General features: G+C 44.7%; 4 protein-coding genes across 4 annotated transcripts; 1 reads left to right on the forward strand and 3 right to left on the reverse strand.

The window, feature by feature from the left end:
- Window positions 1-947: 947 nt before the first annotated feature.
- LOC121054173 lies at window positions 948-2,325 on the reverse strand. Its single transcript, XM_040523122.1, has one exon. It carries the CDS (start codon window positions 2,243-2,245, stop codon window positions 1,157-1,159), a length of 1,089 nt encoding a protein of 362 aa, XP_040379056.1. The 5' UTR covers window positions 2,246-2,325; the 3' UTR covers window positions 948-1,156.
- Window positions 2,326-2,407: 82 nt separating this feature from the next.
- On the reverse strand, window positions 2,408-5,975 carry LOC102710301 (zinc finger CCCH domain-containing protein 13). Its single transcript, XM_040523121.1, has 3 exons — window positions 5,418-5,975; window positions 3,034-4,984; window positions 2,408-2,808 (listed from the first exon to the last, which is right to left on the reverse strand). The coding sequence occupies exons 1-2, from the start codon at window positions 5,810-5,812 to the stop codon at window positions 3,049-3,051; spliced, it is 2,331 nt and encodes a 776-aa protein (XP_040379055.1). The 5' UTR covers window positions 5,813-5,975; the 3' UTR covers window positions 2,408-2,808; window positions 3,034-3,048.
- Window positions 5,976-7,454: 1,479 nt separating this feature from the next.
- LOC102719857 (organic cation/carnitine transporter 7) lies at window positions 7,455-10,897 on the reverse strand. Its single transcript, XM_006652734.3, has 6 exons — window positions 10,448-10,897; window positions 9,606-9,877; window positions 8,936-9,173; window positions 8,217-8,742; window positions 7,926-8,128; window positions 7,455-7,813 (listed from the first exon to the last, which is right to left on the reverse strand). The coding sequence occupies exons 2-6, from the start codon at window positions 9,875-9,877 to the stop codon at window positions 7,583-7,585; spliced, it is 1,470 nt and encodes a 489-aa protein (XP_006652797.1). The 5' UTR covers window positions 10,448-10,897; the 3' UTR covers window positions 7,455-7,582.
- Window positions 10,898-14,927: 4,030 nt separating this feature from the next.
- Window positions 14,928-16,865, forward strand: LOC121054281 (coniferyl alcohol acyltransferase-like). Its single transcript, XM_040523637.1, has 2 exons — window positions 14,928-15,411; window positions 15,555-16,865. The coding sequence occupies exons 1-2, from the start codon at window positions 14,989-14,991 to the stop codon at window positions 16,500-16,502; spliced, it is 1,371 nt and encodes a 456-aa protein (XP_040379571.1). The 5' UTR covers window positions 14,928-14,988; the 3' UTR covers window positions 16,503-16,865.
- Window positions 16,866-22,232: the final 5,367 nt, after the last annotated feature.

Here is a 22,232-nt window from a genome sequence, read left to right on the forward strand (position 1 = left end):
ACCCTGCGACAGCTACGGTGGTGCACCACTTTGCTCGATCCACTACTAGTTCTCGTGCCTTAGACAGTGAGAGTCCGTAACATAGATAAATCCTTCTCAAATAGATAATCAGATATGATTTATTATACATAAGAGTTTCTTGTACAAATTTTGATTCTTTCTACATGTGGTCCGCAAGTGTTTATTTTCCTACCCATTGGGTTGCCAATAAATAGGTTGTGTTTTTATCAGCAGATTATCCTCATATTTTTCGTCGGCTTTTGCGTGCATGTTTTCATAACTACTAAACCCGTATTTCTATAGTATATTTTTTTAAACTTTAGAGTAGTTATTTCATCATTTATACCATTAAATACCTATTAAAAATCAGATAGTCTTTTATCACCAAAGTAACACAACATAGTACACATCTAGTTTTGAGATGAGTAATATCTTTAGAAATATGTGTAATTCGGTACGGGTTACATAATATCTTCCAAGTAACAAGCCTAGTTACATCTATTATAATATTATTAAAATTCCATATTTTAATTTTATAACAATCGATTTAAATTTACATACTATCAACTAAGTACTATAAATCGTCTGTCTACCCAACCGTTGTTCTTACAAGTGTGTTGACATTTTGATTGCAACGGGTATGTGTTTTTCTTCCAGTAGATTTCATGAATATAGGCATATGTTGGTACAGATAAAAGTTTTTAACTATAGTATATTACTCTCTACGTTGTAAAGTATAAGCATTTTATATTGAATGTACCACAATGTAAACATTAATATCACTATTCATAGCAATACTTATTCCATCGATTATTTTTTACTCAAAACTTCTTATTTTATCCACAACTACCCTCCTATATCTATTTATTCATCGAGTGAGAATATATTCTTTTTCTTAATCTTAATAAAGCTATATGATTTAGACATATTTATATCTTGGAGCGAAGGTTACGGAGACAGTAAATTATACATCCGCGCCAAAGTTTTTGAAATACAAGCACAATGTACTCACAAAAGAATCCCTTGTCCCGATGGGCGTAGGAGAAGAAAACCAAAAACCACCGATATTAAAAAACAGAGTGATGTGTATCTAAAAGTTTATAATAATATCATATAAACTACATCCAGAATGCGACGGGTTCGATTGACCGATCGATCAAACTTTTGTCGGCGACCGTGTACGGCCTGGACGAGCGAGCCATGCGGCCTGCGAGGCTGCGATCTCCAGCTCCCCGTTCTTGCCGTACCTGAGACGGAAGGTGGTCATGCGCAGGACGCGGCGGACCGGGCGCATCGGCCTGTGGCCGTGCCTGTGCCCCACCGCCTCCAGGAGGCAAAACCGGCGGCTTCCGATGCGCACCAGCTTCGCGTTTTGATGCCGCTTGTCGTCCGGGTCGAAGAGCCTCTCCCCGCACAGCTTCCACCGCGGTGGCATCGGCACCGCCGCCGCCTCGCCGGAGGGGGAGGCGGCGGAGAGAGGAGGGGCGAGGTCGCAGGAGCAGACGTGGCCAAGGCCCTCGCTGCGGCGGCAGAGCCCGACCCACGCGTCCAGCTCGGCGACGTAGTAGGCCTGCCCCTGGAACGGCAGCATCCACTCGCCGCGGTGCCTCCACTCCAGGTGCTCGTCGGCCTCGAAGGAGAAGGTGTGCTCCGTGGCGTCCATGCGCACGGAGACGAAGAGGGTGCGGCCGTCCGGGTGCAGCGCGTGGCACACGGCGCGGTGGATGTTGAACGGCGGCTGGGAGTAGGCCGTGATGTTCTCCCAGGCCCACCGCTTGTCGCCGCCGTCGTCCATGGCCGGCGGCTGCGCGCCGAGCATCTCCATGGAGCTCGGGGATATCTTGAAGAGTATGCCGCGGACGGACGCGAACAAGGGGTGGCTCACGCGGCTGTAGATCGACAGCAGCGGGTAGACGGACAATCCCGATGACTCGGTATGCAACACGGCGACGCCGGGGCTGCCGGAGACGGGGAACATGGCCAGGATCTTGCTGCCGTAGGCGGCGAAATAACTGGAGCACCCGTGCTTCGCCTCCACGCGGACCACCGGGGGCACGCCGTCGTCCTCGTCGGAGTCCGGGTGATCGGCGGCGTCGGGGTCGAACGCCTCAACGTCCACCTTGTGGATGCTGTATCCCCTCTCCCAGTCCTCCAGCACCACGTACAGATGCTGCCGTCGCTGCGCCTGCGCCGGCCGCTTCGCCGCGCGACCGGAGCAGCAGCAAGCCCGCGGTCGCTTCGCCATGTCCGAATCACGACGATTCCCGAGACCACCTCTTCCTCCTCCCAACCGTGCAGAACAGCATATATAGACCGCAGCTTACGCTGATCGGAATCGGAAACGGAATTAAGCTTAAGCTGATCGGAATCTGAACCGACTATTGATCCAAACAGGTTTCCAGGTCAAAGCCAATCAGGTAAGTTAGGAGGACAAAATTTGGCCAACAAAATGCTTGTGATGTTCATCAGCATTAATCACATAGGCACAGTTTTAAAACGCATGTTTCTTGCAGAGAAGGTAATATATCCACCAAAATTCCAGAATACATATTGAGCATTAAAAGAACAAAAAGCAAATAAGTTCATACAAACATACGCAAACGTACAGTGCTGAGGCAAATTTTTCTCTGCTAGGAGAAATTTACTGTTGCCTCAAGTCTGCTAGGAGACTGAAAAACTTGAGTGCGAGCACCACATCGTTCATCTCATCATTTGTACTGCACGGCTCATGTAAAGGGCCGTAACTCTTCTTGGTACTGCACGGCTCATGTAAAGGCCCGTCACTCTTCTTGGCAAAACCAGAGACGGCTGCAAAGGGAGTAATAAAGCATGGTGAGATTATATCACTTGCGTAAGATTAAGGAACGCTGAAAGCTGTAAAGGTGTGGTTGATCATTGATAATGGAGAAAGTTAACTCATGTCCAGAAATCACAACTTAACGCTAGTAAACAACAAAGTCCGGTTCCAGAAGTAACAAAATGTGTTTGTTTAAAACGGTCCAAATATACATGCGACAGAAAAATAAGACTTACACATATGGCTTGCATTCAACGATGCCTCCTGTCTCTGTATTCATCTCTAGAATACCGCTGTTCATAGTCCCTCCGAGAATAGTGGTAAAAATCATCATGTCTGGACCTCTTTGGATCACGGCTATCGGAATCTCTATTTTTGCGTCGACCATATTCTTCATGCCTCCTATTTGGATCATACCTATCATCGCCCTGTCTCCTATTTGGATCATACCTGTCCTCGTCCTGCCTCCTACTTGGTTCATACCTATCTTCAACTTTTCTTTTGTAGTCTCTGTCGATATCACTTCCGTCTTTCCTCCTCTCTGGTTCACGCTCTTGCCTATCTTCGTCCCTCTCCCTCTGCTTCTGTTTCTCCAACACCTTTCTCTCTTCCTCCCTCTGCTTCTCCAGCTCTTTAGCCTTTCTCTCTTCCTCCCTCTGCTTCTGCCTCTCCTGCTCTTTTCTCTCTTCCTCCTCCTGCACCTTTTGCTTTTCTAGCTCCTTTCTCTTCTCATCCTGACTCCTTTTCTTTTCCTCCAACTCATGCTTTATCTGCCTTGCTGATTTCCTATCCTCACGGCTGTCAGAACTCACATCTGATTCACTATCACTGCTACTGCTGTAATCTGAACTCTCTGAGCTCTCACTTGAGCTAGGCAAACTTCTTTTCTTTTGGGCAGCCAAGCTTGACCGTGCATCAAGGTATCTTTTCCTTTCACGAGCATGGCCCTCTGAATCAGAATCAGTATCATGCCTCTTGCGCTTATCAACATTCTTTCCAGAGCTCTCTTCCTTCTCTTTACCTCTTTGTGCTTGTTTATCACTATGGTGATAGGACTTGGGAATATTCTTCCTTTCCTTCACATAAGTTTCTGAATCAGTCTCTGATTCATCACTGTACTGGCCCTTCCGAAGGACCTTGCTGTGTGGTTTACCATCTTTTGAATCATTGTATGGGATCTTAACAGATTTCTTCTCTCCATAGCCATCACTAGCCAATTCACTCTTCAATTTATCACGGAACTGGTCCTGTCTATCAGCATCCTTCCGGGACTTATGTTCAGATTCACGGCGAGAAATCTTTGAATATTTTGATCTTTCACCATTATCGCTGTCTGAGTCACTTTCTGACTCATCAGAATACTTGCCTTTAGGAGCCTTTCTTCGGGGCTTATCATCTTTAGATTCACGGCGAGAATTATTTGTAGATTTCTTCTTCTTATCATAGTCGCTCCCTGACTCACTATATGAACCATCACTCTCTGAGTCACTATCTGAATCATCAACATGCTTGGCCTTTCTAGGCTTTTCATCTTCCGAGTCATGGCGGTGGGAGATCGTGGCAGGTTTCTTTCTCTCATCACGATTGCTCTTCCCATGTTTTGTTGTCTTCTTGCCATAATCACTATCTGAATCAGACACTGAATCATGGCGAGAGCTCTTTCCACGCTTTGCATTCTTATGATCACTCTCAGAGTCAGACTCTGGATCATGGCAAGAGCTCTTTCCACGCTTTGCATTCTTATGGTCACTCTCAGAATCATCATCTGTATCATGACGGGAGTTCTTCATGTGTTTACTGCGCCTCTTTTCGTCATATTTGGACTCAGGATCGTCTTCTGAGCCATTGCGAAAATTCTTCTTGTTATCATCATGATCTGAATCTGCAGCATGCCCAAGCTTACCCTTCCTAGAACTTTTTACATGACTCTTTGCATCACCCCCTTTATCCTTCTTACCCTTCTTTGCATGCCTTCTGTCATCGTTTGAAGTCTTGCCATCTTTTGGCCCATTGATATGCAAACCTTCATACTCATTACCAGGAACAAGCTCCCCAGACTCCACGTCACTTTCTAAATCTATGTTCTTCACTGGTTTATCATCAACATTTAAACCAAGAGCAGCCCTCAGCGTCTCAAGCTGCTTCTCCTTCCTTGCAGCAACGTGGTGGCTTTGTGTGTCTGTAAACCTGAGAGAATTCACCTTCTTGTCAGAAATTAAATGACAATACAGAAACAGAACAAACAAATGAACATATAACGTGCAAAGATAGTGAAACACATGCATATGCAGTAGTAGACTAGAATTCACCTTCTTGCCAGAAATTAAATTGACCATCCATAAACAGAACAAACAAATGAAACATATAAATTGTGAAAAACTGAAACAATGAAACACGTGCATATGTTGGAAGTTGGAACCATAGTACACGTATAGTATGTTACAAAACAAACAGAAGCAGGCATAATAAACTAGTACAAGCAACTATTCAGTTTCAGAAATAAAACAATCCCAAACACTATCTGACAAGACAAACTTCTAAGCATGCATCACCAGCTTCCCTCTCCTATACATGTGAAACAGCATAGCCAAAAGACGAGCACTTCGATCTCTACACGTACCCTTTGCCCCGAGGTGGCTGCCGCCCGCCCCCACGGCCTTCCTCCTCCGCGGCCGCAGTGGCCGCGGCCTCGATCTCGGCCTCCTTGCGCGCCTCCTCGACGCGCTCCTCGATCTCCCCCTCCGTGTACCCCTGCTCCTCGAGCGCGTCCCTCAGCAGGAGCAGCCGCAGCTCCACCTGCCGTTTCCGGTCGTGCTCCAGGATCTCCTTGTTCGGCTTGCGCATCCCGCCGAGACCCCCTCCGCCGCCGCCGGCGTCGCCGTCGAATCCCGGGGCCAGCGCCCTCGGGGGCCCTCCCGCCGACGAGGTCCGCGGCTTGATGAAGAACTTGTTCGTCTGCACGTACCCATTCGTGCCCGACCCCCGCGCCGTCTGCAGACCGATGCCGTTGTACATGGCGGCGTCGGCGGTGACGGCGGCAGCGGCTGGCCGGGGAGGAGGAGGTGGTGGTGGTGGTCGTCCGGTGAAACCCTAGGGTTCGATCGGTTTGGGCTCGGGGATTTTTGTCGAGGGGGGTTTGGTTCGCGAGATCCCCAATTTGGGACGGAGACGGGATGAGCGTGAGGGGGAGAGAGGAGGAGGGGGATATTATTCGTGCCGCCGCGTTGTTCCCTTGTGGGCCGGAGGGTTTGAGCCGGTTCTGATCGGGGCGAGGAAAAAAAAAAGGCCCACTTTAACTCCATCATGTTCGATTGTTGTCCCCGGACCATATAAAACCGGGTATAAATATTACATCAACTATCAACGCCAGATTGAATTATATCCCTTAGCAGTTTGGACAATAGTTCTTTCCTATATGATGTATATTCGGTACATTCACCCGATATTTATACAACGTTGGTGCCTATGTGGCGCTTATATGCTGTCATGTCATGGTTAGCAAAAATATAAAAGTCCAATGGGAACCACATGTCATCTAGTGGCGGAGCCAGAAATTATTTAAAGCCTGTGCGACGGGCAAGCATAACTATAATTAAATATATTATCTATACTCTTAATTGCTTGATCAGCAGTGTTTTGTATCACGATTGGTAATCCTCTTATGGTTTAGCGCCGAAAACCCCATACATCCGTCCTGGTTGTGCGAGAGGTGAATTCACCGCTGAACGTAGATGATTTAACTAATCTAGACCCACATCTCATTTTTCCCTCCCTCTCATCTCATTTTTCCCTCCCTCTCATCCCTTCGCTCCTTCATCCTTCCCTCTCCCATTGTCTCCATCAGCCGTTAACATTGTACCCTAGGATGGAAGAAAGGGAGCATATCGGTGAGCGACGACTCCACGAGAAGAGACGATGGTGGAGGAAGCGACAATGAAGTTACAGTGGAGGGGCCATCAAGCATTTTTATTTTGCTATAGTATCACGTTGAATTGGTTAATGGTATGGTTTTCTAAAACTCTTCTACTATAATATTCAGGTTATGTGTAACACGGCAAAACTCATGTGATTTTTTGCAGTTTGAACCAAAATATGGTTTTATGAAATTTATATTTATTATGGTTTAAGTCAATAAAAATTAGACTACAATGAGAAAATCCTCAAACTAACTCCATAATTAAGTTTTAAAATTTAAATTTTGACAGCACTAAGATACAAGTGATAGGAGATTATACATTATGTATAACTATACAAGTAATTTCCGTTTCTCAATGAAGTATATTGAAAATACTAAAAATTTGAGAGCTCGTAGTATCTGCAAGTACCAAATAACGTAGCACGTGCTAGTAGTTTCTTATGAATTATAAAATTACTCTTAGAAAAAGGGAATTTGGTTTATAATATAGCACTAGAAAATTGGCTGGCCCATAACCATTGAAGTCATCGGAAGTTTGAGATGCTCCATATAATAAGAAAAATTAGACGTGTAAGATAATATTCGATCAATTTTTTTTAAAGAAAGTATTAGCTGTTGTGAGTTTGTATTGCTTTTATTCCAGTAGAATTTTAGCATTGTGAATGGGACTTTTATGTTCTTAAAGACCCAACTCTCCACGAGTAAAACTCAACTTCCAACTCTTGTGCGACCATCTGGGGCACCTGAAAATAACATCATGGTATACCGATAATTGATTCCAATGACCAAACAATATCAGGCTTATCAGCAGCAGCAGCACAGCGTACAAAGTTGGGTACAAAAAATGGTGAGACAACACAACCACCTCATCAATTCATAACGACTTCGGTGTCGTTAAGTCTACGGCCTTTTGTCTCGAAAGGGAAAAATGAGACGGCCAGCCCGGAGAGGAAGATTACAAGCTCAAAGAGAAGGATCGCCGTCGTCTGCTGGCAGCTGTGTACTAGAGCAACAGCGACGAGTGGGCAGAGGATTCCTCCAATCCTACCTACGGAGCTCGCCACGCCAATGCCGGTTGTTCTGACAGAGGTTGGGTATATCTGAAAATTTAAGCAAAAAATGGAAACAGTTAGCATCATCTGACTGAGTTCATCTTCCATTGCAAGATCTGTTGTCATAACGATGATACGGAAAAGCATGTGATTCACTGACCTCTGGAGCATAAATGTATACAATTGTAAAGCTAGCAGAGATACAAAGCCGGGCTCCAAACAAAGAGATCCTCGTTAGCATGTCCGTCCGGGAAAAAACCAGTGGGAATAAGAAAACACAGCTTGTGAATAGCATAGATGCCATCGACAGCTTCCTACCAATTCTATCCACAATCATGGCCGACAAAATTGATCCTGGAATCTCTGTTTCAAGAAAACATGACAGCATTTGTTGTTAAAATGGAGATCATAAGCACTGGAAGAACATTAATGATGTCCAGCAAAAACCAACCTGCAAAGCTAGATATAAAAACGTTTTTGTATAAGCTTGCGTCATTTGAGCGTATGGATTCAACCTCCTCTTTTGCACATATCCTATTTCCGTTACTTAACTCTGATGTGAGCAGAACAATTCCATAATAGGAAAAGGCATTTCCAAAGAAAGCCATCCATAGGAGCAGGGTTGCTCTTATCAATTTTGGCGACAGCAGCTTCGCTATAGACAGACCTCCTAAACTGGAACCTTTCTCTTCAACGATGGTGTCATTTTCTTCAGCATCAGCAAGAAGTGTTGTAGACTCAGATGTTGAAAGTTCATCTAGCTCAATGTTTTTGTCAGAAACAAGATTTCCGGAAGGGAGTTGTACATTGTTTAGTCTAGCCATTTTCTCCAATACATCCATAGCTTCTGCTATTCTGCCTTTCATGCATAGGAACCTTGGTGACTCTGGCGTAATAACATAAAATAAAAGCAGAACAAATGACGGAACAGAAGACAATGCTAGCAACCATCTCCAGCCAAACTTGGGCATTACTGTCTGCGATTAGCATGGTGAAAAGATAGTTACAGTAATGACAGGATCAAGAAACTAACACAAATATATATTCACAATGAGAATGTATGACTAGAGATGTCTATGTAGAACATGAATCTTTGTTGTAGACCTTTGCATCATCCACCAAGTCAAAGCATAGATATTTCAGTAAAAAATGCAAGTGAAAATATCATACCCAAGCAAGGGAGGCCTCAAAGATGGTCCCAACAGTCCAAAATGCTGAAAATACCACCATCCAAGTTCCTCTGGTTGGAGCAGGAACAAATTCCAAGAACCAAGATCCAAGAACAGGTCCCCCTCCCAAACCAACACCAACTAGAAATCGTAGAGAAATCAGTGACACATAGTTAGGCGCAAAAGCACTGAGAAATCCAGCTCCACTTGTCACAATGGCAGTAAATAGGAACCCTCTCCTGTAGAGTACAAATGCAGCAGAATGCATGAGTATGAATGCTAAATAAGAGGAGGAAAACCAAGGTATGGTTTGCATTATCATAAAATAAGCATAACCTACTTTTTCCATCCAAAAGTATTCTAGAATCTGGAGTGAAAAAGAGAACATTGTTTCAGGAACATAAATCTGAGAATGGTTTCAAGGCTGTTCTGAAAGTAACATAGAAATGTCTAACTTGTCAATTATGCAAAATCTTCGACAATTCTGAACAGGATAATGTTGGTTACTAGCTAAAACTATCAATAGGAACCAGCTACACATGAAAACCAGGTCATGAACCATCTTTTGTAACCTGTCGGTAAGCAATAAGCATTACAAAGAGAGCAGCTTATGATGCATAATACGTGCCAGAAAAAAGTAAATCAGTGATTGGAGGAAAAAATGGACCTGCCTCCTTCCGTAGTTGTCTGAAACTACACCCCAAGAGTAAGCTCCTATTAGCATTCCAACAAATACAATACTTGTGATCATGCTTTCCTGATGTGCACTAAGCTTCCATTCTAACTGTACTGATGGACCAACGAACGATAGCAGCATCATCTCCATTGCTTCTGCAATCAAGCCGACCCCAGCATATGAAAGAATCAATATTTGGAACCTCCCAAAACCTGATGACAGAAGTGCGTCATCGACGCTGTATGTGGCTGATTGATCCTCCTCCATCTGCAAGGCAATGATCAAAATAGTTATCCTTTCAGCAGCCTGCGGATTAATCTCCTTGTATCTAACTGCAGTGGCCCAAGGATGAAGACAGAAACTCAAAGCCAACATTCTTCCTACATTCTGCTTGTTTACTATTCTCACATCAATTTTCTTATGCTTTGCAAATCTAGCTAGAGTCAAACAAAAAACTAAGTCCGCATATGTTCACGGTTAATCATCCAAAGTGATCAGACAAATAGGAGAACATCCCTTCTCTCATCCTACAAAATAAGTCGTAATCACATATGTACTAATCCCGAACTGTTACATACGCACATCGCTAAAAGCATCGAGGAATCACGAACCCCAGATGCTAGATAGATTCAAAACGCACTACAAGCTCACTTCAAACCACTGTACACGTCAAACCTAAGAATGCGTACAAGCAAAGCTATCTATCTACTGATCCACCAACAGTGACGAAACAATTGGAAGTTTGGAACTCCGGGTAGGCTCTCGCTCCAGATCCGCGCCGCGCGTGGTCAGAGCACAAACACACAAACCAACCCAGGAAGCAGAAGGAAACCATACTTTCTTCGACAAGGACAAATCGGGAGCGACGGGGATCGAACAACCGGCGCGCGCGCTCCCTCAGATCCGCACCATCCCAGGAACCAAACCCAACCGCCCCGTGATTCCAGTTCCACCACCGGCGGCGAGATGTGCCCCTCCCGCTCCCGGCAGATGGTGGTGCAGGAAGACGACGACGAGCCTCCCCGCGGATTCGAGCCTCCTGACTATTCAAGGCATGGAGATCGGAGAGCAGGTGTAGAGGACGAAGAAATCGAGGGCTAGGCGAAGCAAAAGTCAAAGCTGGCGAAGTTTCTCTCCCGAGTAATAGATCAACCAATGGGATTAAGCCCTAATCCTCCAAGATTCCGGAGATAAGCTAATCTTTCTCTCTGCCATGAGAGCGCGGTGGTTAGACCATTTCTCTGTTCTTTTTTTTTTTTTCTGTTCATTCATGTGACATGTGCAGTAATCCATGTGGATGTGGAGAAGGAGAATTCCTTTGGGAAAAGTGGGGGCACATATCCATGTCAAAAATGTTGTGGGCTTTATGTGCCTGGGCCTATTTACGGACCAAAAGTGCGATTTTTGAATGTTTCGGCCCAAGGTTAAGGCCCAACAGCAGCAGACGCCTCGTGTGTATTTTTGCGAGGGAACCGAGTTATTTCTCTCGTAGGTCGTCGTGTCGTGTGCTGCTACGTGGGTCCATCATTCGCCGTGTCAGTAAATTTGGGCAAAATAGAGTTGATAAACTTTTTTTGATGGATTGTGTGTTTAAGAGTTACATTTAGGGTTTAGATACCTCATGCAAACTCGATGTTAGGTTGAGAGAACTCCGGCAAATTTATTCGTTTTGTGTGTGCTGAGCATTTTGCTCAGTGAGTGTTTCTGGCCTTTTGCAGTACATAAGACCAAAACACACTTTGGTACCACTAATGGTGTATACCAGTATACGAGCTGTTTTTTTGCGAGGAATGCATAAGCTTTGTGAGATATATATTCTAGATACAACAAATTTCCCCTGGTTCACTGACTGGCTAATAATGCAGCATACGGATCAATTAATGGAGGTACTATATAAGTAGTTCTGCTAATTAACCAACAGGTGCCTCTGTTATTAACCAAAACGATGGGAACAACATACTAGTATATGTATATATACCCGGTCAACCAACCTCGATCCCAAACAATAATTAAACTGCATGTAGATTAAGTACACAATACAATAATAGCATTGTAATTTGTAGTTTAACGAAGTGCACCTACTGAAACTGTACTGCACCTGCATTGCCTGCTTAATTGAATAATTGTTGGTTACGACTTGCAAGCAAGCTTCTCTGCACTTCGGCAGGCAACTAATTAACCAAATATCTAGACCAAGGAAAAGTTTGCACATATAATTCACTACCTAACCATTGCCGACAGCACCGATCTTGGTAATGCGTTGCTTGCATCACACTAGCATCAACACAGACACACCTGCATCTGCATGCTCTTTCTTTCTTACCTAGCTTTTGATCAGCATATGCACACATCTAGCTAGCTATTACATGCAAGGAAGTGACATGTGTTTAGTGAGCAGTTATATTAACCAGCATGTTATGATCAGCTCTGACCAACTTCAGGTTTAAAATTTGTGTGTTGGCATGGAGCCCTTTTCTTGGTGATCTTCCAACTGAACCTAATATATTTTTCCTGTTACATCTTAACACTAGGCTTTGATTGACAAGAAAGGAAGGGGGGGTTCAAGTGATGATGATGTATTACTATTAGTTGTATATAACCCTTTGTTGCAACTAGAGAGATTATTAGCTGACGATTAATTTTTAGCCCACACATTACTCCTTAACTAGTTGAGTGTGGTTGCTTGTTACTTCGGCACTGGCTTTCTGGTCTCTTCGCTCTGACCACATTCCTTCACCTTTGTTGAAAAGAGCCTGACTTCCTGCCTTCCTGGTCACCAAATTACTTTGTTCTTTCATATGTGAGTACATGCAATATGTAACCTGTGTAGGTGTGAAGATTAGCTCAAGCATCGTGTCACTGTGGTTGGTAGGATGTCCATGAATAATGGAGTGAAACATCAGCCATGCACGTATTTGTCAGATCGAAGTTCTTCAGGGGAGGAAAAAAATACAGTTAACTGGGACATCAAACACTAAACCTTCCTGCAAAGATACCTCCCCATATGCCTTTCGTGTGGCATTTTCACACATGCATGGCTTGATCGCCAGATAATGGAAACTAATTACATTAGTTTTACTTGGGTTAGTAATTCTTTTCGTCAATAATTTGACTACTCATGGACAGGCCACTGAGCTTCAGGGTGATACAGTAGTAAGCATCAGTGAACAGAGGCAGCTCTGATTATTCAGTGAGTTGAAGGATGATACAGTATATAGTAATCATCAGTTGAAGAGCAGAGGCAGCTCTGATTCTCTGGGACATCTATCCGGCGCCGGCGACGCCGCCGTTGCCCTTTTTCTTGAATACTTTACCAAACCTGATTGACGGCAGCAGTGGTGGGTCTAGTCAACGTTGACTAGGAGTTTCAGCCCCCGTTTCTACTGATCTTCACCATAAAATTTTAGTGAGGTTTTTGTGAGGGCTTCAATAGGTTTAACGGAGGTAACGGGGGCTCGAGCCCCTGCAGCCCCATGTTGGATCCAGCTCGACGCCGGTGCAATTGGCCAGCCATGTTTATGCAGTGAATCAACGAGATTCTTAGCTAGCATGCATCTGCCTGATCATACCACTCCCAGCTGATCAATGATCACGTTAGAGCTAATGCTTTTTAGGAAGGCTTGACAATGTGTTGATTGTTTGTTTTTTTTTCTTTTTGTTGCTTTTCGAATTGAATCATGATGCATGTTGATCGAGTCAAGGGTGGTGTTAAGCTACATTTAAAGGCTGGAAGGTGTTGGGCAAGAAACGGCTGACTACGACATGCTTGGACATGCATGTGAGGACACGTTTGCTGGTGAATGGTCATACACATGCATGGCAGGTTTAAGCTGGAATTGATTAGCCTTGAAAGTTTTCTACTGCAAATTTGTTGGCAAGCTACTCTCGTGTTGAGAATATTTCAGTGTTTAGCAGTCCCGATGCATAGTCTCTCGAGGTAATGTGTAGAAGAAAAGAGAGTTTAAATGTCTGTTTAGATTTAACCTCTTCAGTGCATAGGTTCTTTAGATGGTTCTTGAAATGAAATATAGAAAAGACTATTTAGGGACAATAATATTTGCACAAAAGTTCGTAACGAGGACCCTGTTATCATGCTCCAATGCATTTTTTTGTGTTTGGATCAGTCATATTCTTTTCCTTTGCAAGTTTTTGAATTTTTACGGGCATGCTTCCCAAGAACATAAGCGTAGCGTGGTGTTTCGTGTAAAAATTTTTATATAGAAATTGATACTCCCATATAACGTTTATACACTCAAATAACTATAACAGAGATATGATAATCCAAAAATCCTGTATATCCGTAGGTTTCAAAGGGGGCTTTATTATTTTGCATTTTGTACCCCAGATAACTCTCACATGTGACACAAGGTGCATGTTGGCATTTTTGGCATAACAATCAGCCCCCCCCCTCCTTTTTTTTTCTTACAGTTGATTTTCTAAACGATACGTTTAACTTAACAAATTTTCTAAAATTCATCATATGACATCTAAAATAATTCTTTTAACTTTATACAAATCTTGAAAAAAAAACACCGCTTAATGCTATAGAATCCACCCTACATACTACATCGTGACTCTGAGAGTGCTCTGTGGTCAAGGGCACCCGCTGTGATCTCTTATTGCACGCGTTGATCTTTGGATGATTCTTCAGTCAGTAAAACTAAACAAGCAACCAGGTTATTCTCGGACTCTCGGTCTTTGGAGTCTTGGGGAAAAACTAACTCAAGGTCTTTCAAAAACTAGCAACCAAGCTACTATGGACTAGTCAATGTGACGTTTTTTTTTTCCCATATACCTTAAAAAAAACACACGCATCTAGACTGGTCCTTAAATCTCACCATCTTCGAATCTGTGGAGAGCTATGTCTTCCCTACCAACATATCTGTATTTTAATATATAACGCTATTAATTTTTCATTTGATGTTTGACCATTTGTGTTATTAAAAAATATATGTAAATATGAAAAAATATATGACATAATTTGAATATATTTAGCTACAAATTCAATCACAATAAAATAAATTATAACTACATAAATTTTTTACATAAATTTTTAAGTAAAATAAACGATTGAACATGTAAAAAATATCAATGGCACTGTGGAGGGAGTACAGTTTAAATGAAACACAGTAGTTTATCTGTTTGTGCAAATTAATAATGACATATTGACCTGCACTACATATATAAAAACGACTACTTATTATATGTTACAGTGTGCAATTTGAAAGAACTGACTAGTTAGTGCAGTAAAAAAATGTCTACCTCACAAAATTGATTTCCAGCCTCTCTTCTATAAATGTCCCATTCATCCTCAAATCCAAATCACCTCCAATTGTTCACACACTCGCACACAGCCACAGAACGATCGAGCACACGACATGGTGCGCGAGGGCGAGGCTACGAAGGCGCATGGCCACGAGGTGACCGTCACGTCGATGACGACGGTGGCGCCGGCGCTGCCGGTGCAGGAGCACCGCCTGGCGCTGTCCAACCTCGACCTCCTCCTGCCGCCCATGGACGTCGGCGTCTTCTTCTGCTACGCCGGCGACGGCGCCGCGGCCGCGCTGCCGGCGATCCTCAAGGCCGCCCTGGCGGAGGTGCTCGTGGCGTACTACCCGCTCGCCGGGGAGGTCGTGGCTAACGCCGCCGGCGAGGGGGAGCTGCTGTGCAGCGGCCGCGGCGTCGACTTCGCCGAGGCCAGCGCAGGCGACGCCGCGCTGTGTGAGCTCCGGCTTGGCGTGGTCGACGAGAGCGCCGAGAAGCTCGTGCCCAAGAAGAAGGCGGGCGTCATGTGCGTGCAGGTTCGCGTCGCGCCACAACTTTTTTAAGCGTAGCAACCAAAATGTTCGTGTCTCTGTTCGAATAAGCACGTACAATTGCAAAAAAAAATTGCACACGTGGCAGACTACACGAATCATATCATCTATCTGCACGTGAGCTGCAGGTGACCAAGTTCAAGTGCGGCGGCGCGGTCGTCGGCTGCACGTTCGACCACCGCGTCTGCGACGCCTACTCCTTCAACATGTTCCTCGTCGCCTGGGCCGCCGCCGCCCGGGGCAGCTCCCCGTCGCCGGCGCCGTCATTCGACCGGTCTTTGCTCGCGCCGAGTGTCCCGGCTCCGGCGTGCCCCCACGCGCTCGCGGACAGGCTCTTTGTCCCTGTCAGCTGTGTGCCGGCCCCGCCTGCTCCCACGGAGGCCGCCGCCAGCAACCGCATCTTCCGCGTGACCGCCGCCGATGTCGCGGCGCTGCAGGCCGCCGCGGGGCCCGGGCGCACCAAGCTGGAGGCGTTCACGGCCCACCTGTGGCAGCTCCACGCCAGGGCGGCGGCCGAGTCCCCGCGCCGGCGTCGTTCGTGCAGCATGGGCGTCGTCGTCGACGGGCGCACGCGCCTCCGCCGCGACGGCGCCATGAGGGCCTACTTCGGCAACGTGCTGACCATACCGTACGGCGCCACGAGCCCCGGCCACCTGCGTGACATGGCCCTCGCCGACGTCGCGGACGACGTGCACCGGTGGGTGGTGGAGGCGGCGACGGGCGAGCACTTCCGGGGCCTCGTCGACTGGGTGGAGGCGCTGCGGCCCGAGCCCTCGGTGGCGAGGGCCTACCTGGGCGGCGACGACGGCGCGGAGGCGGCGGCCTGCGTGGTGTCGTCGGGGATGAGGATGCCGGTCGGCGAGGTGGACTTCGGGTGGGGGCGGCCGGCGTTCGCGTCGTACCACTTCCCGTGGCCGGGCAGCGCCGGGTACGTGATGCCGATGCCGAGCGCGCGCGGGGACGGCGACTGGGTGGTGTACGTGCACGCGGCGCCGGAGGTGGTGAAGGCGATGGAGGCGGAGCCGGCCACGGTGTTCCAGGCCATCGAGCCCGACTACGTGTTCGGGCAGGCGTAGTGACGTAAGCGTGGCAAGAGACATGCATGCAATCTACGTACGCGTGGGTTGTTAATAAGTTGTCGGGATCGATGGCGCCATCGTGCGTCGACGTACGTGCCATGTAGATCGTGTCGGTGTCTCTTGTGTGTGTACAAATTAAGCATGCAGGTCTAGTTCACGACCGATTTGCTTTCGTCATCGTGTAATGTATACTGTACGTACTGCAAGCATCTCGATGTTGTGCTTGTTTGTAAATTGTAATGTGGTACTACTTACGGTCGCATGACTTTGTGCATTTAAGGAAAAACGATGTATCGAGATGCTTGCAGTACGTAGGTAAGATTGGTGACATAACACTGTACTGTGCACATGTATGCAGCAGAGAGGAATAGAGCGCGGCTGGCCGGCTGCAGCAAGGCCCCAGCGAAGCACACGCTCCACATCGCAAACATGCCCGTGTCCGTATCACACACTGCTCTCTCTTCACGTCCACGTCGACGGTGGCGGCGCCGCTAGCTTCCGCTGCCGGAGCACACATCCCTATCGATCTCCCGTTTAAGCTTATACTTGTAAGTCAAATTTTAAATTTAAAGTTGATTTTAGCTTTCTTTTCAGCCTTAGATCTTTATATTACTATGAATAGTATATAAAAAAATTTATTTATAAATTATTTTTGTTTGTAAATATATTATCATCCCTACGGTGTGACTCTCTCCAATCTCGACCTCCTCCTGCCACCCATCGACGTCGGCGTCTTCTTCTGCTACGACACCAGCAATGAGGGAGCCGTTGACGCCGGCGAGCAGGCCAGCGCAGCGACCCAGCTCAAAGTCGCCCTGCCGAATTTGTTGGTCGAGTACTACCCGGCCACTCGCCGGGGAGATTGTTGTCCAACGCACATGCAACATACTATACACGCGTGGCAACTAACAACTGGCCGATCGAGATGGCACCCGCGTGTCATTGATCTTGCGTGTACATCTCTAGCCTAATTACATTGATTTGATTGGGCATCGTGTAACCTGCAAGTATTTATATACTTGGTCTATATGTAGTTGTACGTTATATGTACATAGACTATGTACCTGTTCATTGCATGCGTATAATGGAAAGGCGATGTACTACAACACGATTTTTCTATTTTTTTTAAAAAATAGTTTTTTGTTTCAAAATATTGCAAAAATCCAGTCCCAATGTCCAACTAGCAGATGCGAGATATAAAACACTCACTAGTTGAACGTGGAATCTGAAATGTCAGTCGACGATAGATAATAGGATAATGGTCCTTAGACGGAGGGTGGCATATTTGCAGTTAACTCCCTTACTGCCCTATAGCTTTGGAGGACATATTGGCTGTTGTTTTGCATGTAACTCCTTATACGACCTTAAAATACCCAACTATAGGACAACAAGGGGGCCGCTTATAAAATGACCGGGGCCCCAAGCCCCCTCCACTGTCCATCTCAGCTATTTTGCAAGCGCCCCCTGTCAGGGGATAAAGCGCTAAGCTCTTGGGCGACAAGGGGATTGCATGCAAAATTTACACTCTCTGTTCAATAGCCATCCCTCTCCCACTTTCGTCATTTTCTACATAGATTATCGTGTCCATCAAGTTAGCGTTTTATATTTTGCACCAGCTATATTGGCAATGGGAGACTAGATTTGCTATTTTTGAAAATTTTATTAAAATTTTTTTTAAAAAAAGTCCTACATGAACCGTGTGCATCGAGGCCCTGGGCCGGCCTGAGCCAGTCCCGTGACAACGCGTAGCTACCTACAAGCTGCTGGGCCGTGGACTGAACTGGGCTCAAAGCTCACGCAGCGCCTGATACCGCGGTTCATGCGCTTGGGCTAGAGCTGGAGACCACCGGACCAGTACGCTCCGCAGCCCAAACCCGGCCGCGCGCCGGCGGCGAGGGCGACCCGAGACAGCAAATCCTCGACTGATTCCGCCCGTTTTCTCGTTGGGCGCCGGGCCGGAGACGAAGCAAGTGGGAGGCGATTCAGCCAGCGTAAACAAGGTGCCCGGCCCTGAGCTGATCGGGACTCCGACGTGACGGCCAATTCGGACTCGGCTACAGATGCATGCACGCGTCGTGGCCTGCCGGCTGAGCTGAGCAGTGGCCAAGAAGGCAAGAGCTTAGTAGCTGAGCTATTAATTCGCGCTAGTGGCAAGCATGCATGGACGCATGGTCTGTTCCTCGGAGCCGGTCGGCCGGCCGTGTTGCGTCGCGTCGTGGTGATACCTGCTGCACCTAACGTTGTTTTTGGGCGTGCGACGGTGGTGTGCGCGCGTGCTTTGTGCGAACGTTTCAATGGACGCGACGTGACAGTGAGAGGAATGAGATCGATTGATGCATGCATCAGTCGGGTGGTAACGGATCAGTCGGGTTGTAACGGGTTAATTCGGTTTGAGTACGAGCAGTAGTATCTATACTCATCGTCGAATGAGTATCCATTATAAATAAATAAAAAATAAATTACACCATTCACCCACGAAAATTAGACCCAACATTAAAAAATATAGCACATCCAGCCCACTAAAAATACCCTAGCGGCCACCCCTTTTCTCTCCACAGTCCACACCGAACATTACTCAACGTCTCAGCTGCCGCCGCCCAACAGTCTCCACTCTCCATTTCTCAGACTCAAAACCCTAGCACAAGCAAAGTAGCATTGTGGATGATAATTGAGTGTGGATTAGCCGTGGGTAAAAATACCCACGTGAATATGGGTATGAGAAAAAAATGTACTCATGAATAGAATTGGATAATCCTCAATAGGCGAAATTTTATTTCGTGAAGGTGGGTACGTATGAGGTAGTGGTATTTATTAGGTATCTACCCATTACCACCTTTATCCGGGACCACTGTATGTAGCTCGCTCGCTCTCCCATCCCCATGGCGATCCAAATCGACCAACCTAACCAAAGGTTTCCACAATTTGATCTAGCGAAAAGGAAAAGATCACCACGACGAATATATATGACCATCCGTCTTGTTGGTTCGCCGGTTGCTGTCAATGCGGGCGTACGTGTGTGAAGCACGCACTGCAGATAGTGTTCAACTCTCTCTCTCTCTCTCTCTCGATCTTCTTCAAGCAGGGTACGTACGTACGTACGTAGCTATGACGACGATGGAGAGATGATGATAAGGCATATATCCATTCCCGCCCGGCCAAACGGCAATGCAGAAGCACAACATGGCACTATGGCAGTATGGCACGGCATCATATATGCACCTGGGACAGGCCGGCTAGGGTAAAATAGTCGAAGGCGATCGATACCATTTTATATTTATTTTATTGGGAATGGTTTTGGTACGGTCATGAATTTTTCATGCATGGATTTACCTTATTTAGTGACGACCATGACATGATGAAGACAATAATTTAATAAATAAATTATATATATATAGCTAGAAGCCAAAAAAACAATATCACTTCTATATAATATTTTTACGGATACTCCCGACACACACACACATATATATATATATGTGTGTATTGTTTACAAACCGACCAATGATTCTGGTAAGCAACAAGATAAATTGGTCAATGGGTGAGAATATGGAAAGAAAAGCTAGTATTTTTTTCTACTACTTTATATATTTTCTAGATTATGTAGATAACTGTGTTGACGAGAGAGAAATCACATAGTATGTTGTATATTGCACTATATTGATAGAGACTTGGAGAATAAGATAAGTTATAAATAATTTGAACCTACTATGTCTCTAATATTCTATTTCATATCTCTAGGAATTTTTCTTTATATTTAGAGTTTCTATTCGTCTCTATTATCTCTAATCATATATATCTACATCTATATCAACTTATTCTCAGTCTAGTGACACTCTAAACTATTTATAAGAGCCAACTATTTTATAACACGTTGTAATTGCTAGACATTTCTTAAGAGGACACTTTACCATCCTTAAGCATCCTCAAGAAAGTATATATATATAGATATCAAAATTTACACTTAAAAAATTTTAATAATCGAGATACAAGATAACTGGATATGCTAAATTTTTAGCACTAAATAACGTAGTAAACTCTGGATATTTTCTTAATGATAATAAAATTGCTCTGAAAAGACCATCGATGCCTCATAGACTGATTCTATCAGCTCCATGTAACTTGATGTAGTAGTCTAGATCATAGCTAGGTTCTCATCCCTCGTGAGGTTCTCATCATCTCAAGCGAAGTTGTCAGCTTAGGATGATGCTCACGATTTATTTATCTATTAATTTTCGAGAACATGCTTATTTGCTTTTGGGGAGTCAGACGGACGGATGATTACAAAGCTGATAATCGCTTATACCCTGCGAATCATCTGACTATCACATCGCATCTGCAACAATGAAAAGCAGCGCCACTACTATCGTGTGGGCACGGCGAGTGACAAGGGAAGGTGTTGCCGCAGAGTCAATTCATTCGATCGATCGAGCCATGTCTTTGGGTGGTTGGCCGGTCCATGGTGGTCTGGATTAAGCTTGCAGCTAGCTTCTCTGAATTCTTATCTGTGGTTGGAGTACTAAACGACATTCAGGTAGTTCGTTCATGGGGGTGTTAGGCAGCACCTAGCTAGATCGGTCTTTTATATTCTGAACAAAAATAATCGGTATATATCTCCATCTGTTTGCTTCTGTTACTGCTTATAAGCCACAATTTAAATTTCTAATCTTAAACTTTAAATTTATTTTAGAGGTTTTTAACCGTAATTTATTTTCTAATCTTGTTTTTATCGCTAAAAATATGTATAAAAAATTCTATTTATAAATTATTTTCATGTATAAATATACTGTTTCGAATCGTCCTTATATGCCGACATTCCTCCTTGGTTGCCAAGTGCCATCTTGCCATTGGTTACCATCTCACCGGAGTCACCTCTCGTTGAACCACTTGGCAGTTGGCACACACCCTACTAGTATGTTTATTATACAACATAGGTAGTTATATTGATAAAAGGAAAGAAAAAAAATCAGATGACTGATCAACATAGTTGGTTATATGGATATATGTGTAACCATGGGTAGTAAGTTTATATTTTTATGTCATATAATAAAACATATTGAGGTACATGAGTATGAAAATAATATTTATTTGCTATATTTTTGGAATGGAGGGTGTAGTATTTATTGAAAAATGTAACATATGATAATTGGACACTGACTTACATTTTTTTCCATTTGTTTATAATGTGTTAATAATTAATGTGACAAACAAACATCATGTATATTACAGATAGATGCTACGCAGAAGTTTTCCGAAAGGTGAAAAGATATTATGATATTCGAAAGATCCGATGGCATGCAACGTCCAGAGTGGAAGTCGATTCATATTTCTTTATGACGTGGCACATTATCGTTTCAAGAAAGATTATTATTTCACCATCATCTTTTCATTCATACTTATACTTATAAGCCAAAATTTAAATGTTCAACCTTAAATTGATCTGGAGTTGTTTTGGGCAGATTTCGTCTTAGTTTATTTTATGCCCAAATTATTTTTTTCATTTGTACGTATCTATTTTTTCAATAAAAAGCCAAAAGACAACCTCCTTTTAACTGCTTTGGATAATAGCCAACCTCAATAGCATCACCCTTGACCGAATTTCAAACAAATTTCAACAAGGCCAAAGATAGCTTAGCTTAAAGAGTTGAAATATAGGTCAGGTTGGCATGACTACTATAATTCTCCCAAGCTCTTTCACTGTGAACCTAGATATACTACGTATTAATTTGT

Source organism: Oryza brachyantha, chromosome 4 (genome assembly GCF_000231095.2).
Source record: "Oryza brachyantha chromosome 4, ObraRS2, whole genome shotgun sequence".
In the NCBI taxonomy this organism is placed as follows: domain Eukaryota; kingdom Viridiplantae; phylum Streptophyta; class Magnoliopsida; order Poales; family Poaceae; genus Oryza; species Oryza brachyantha.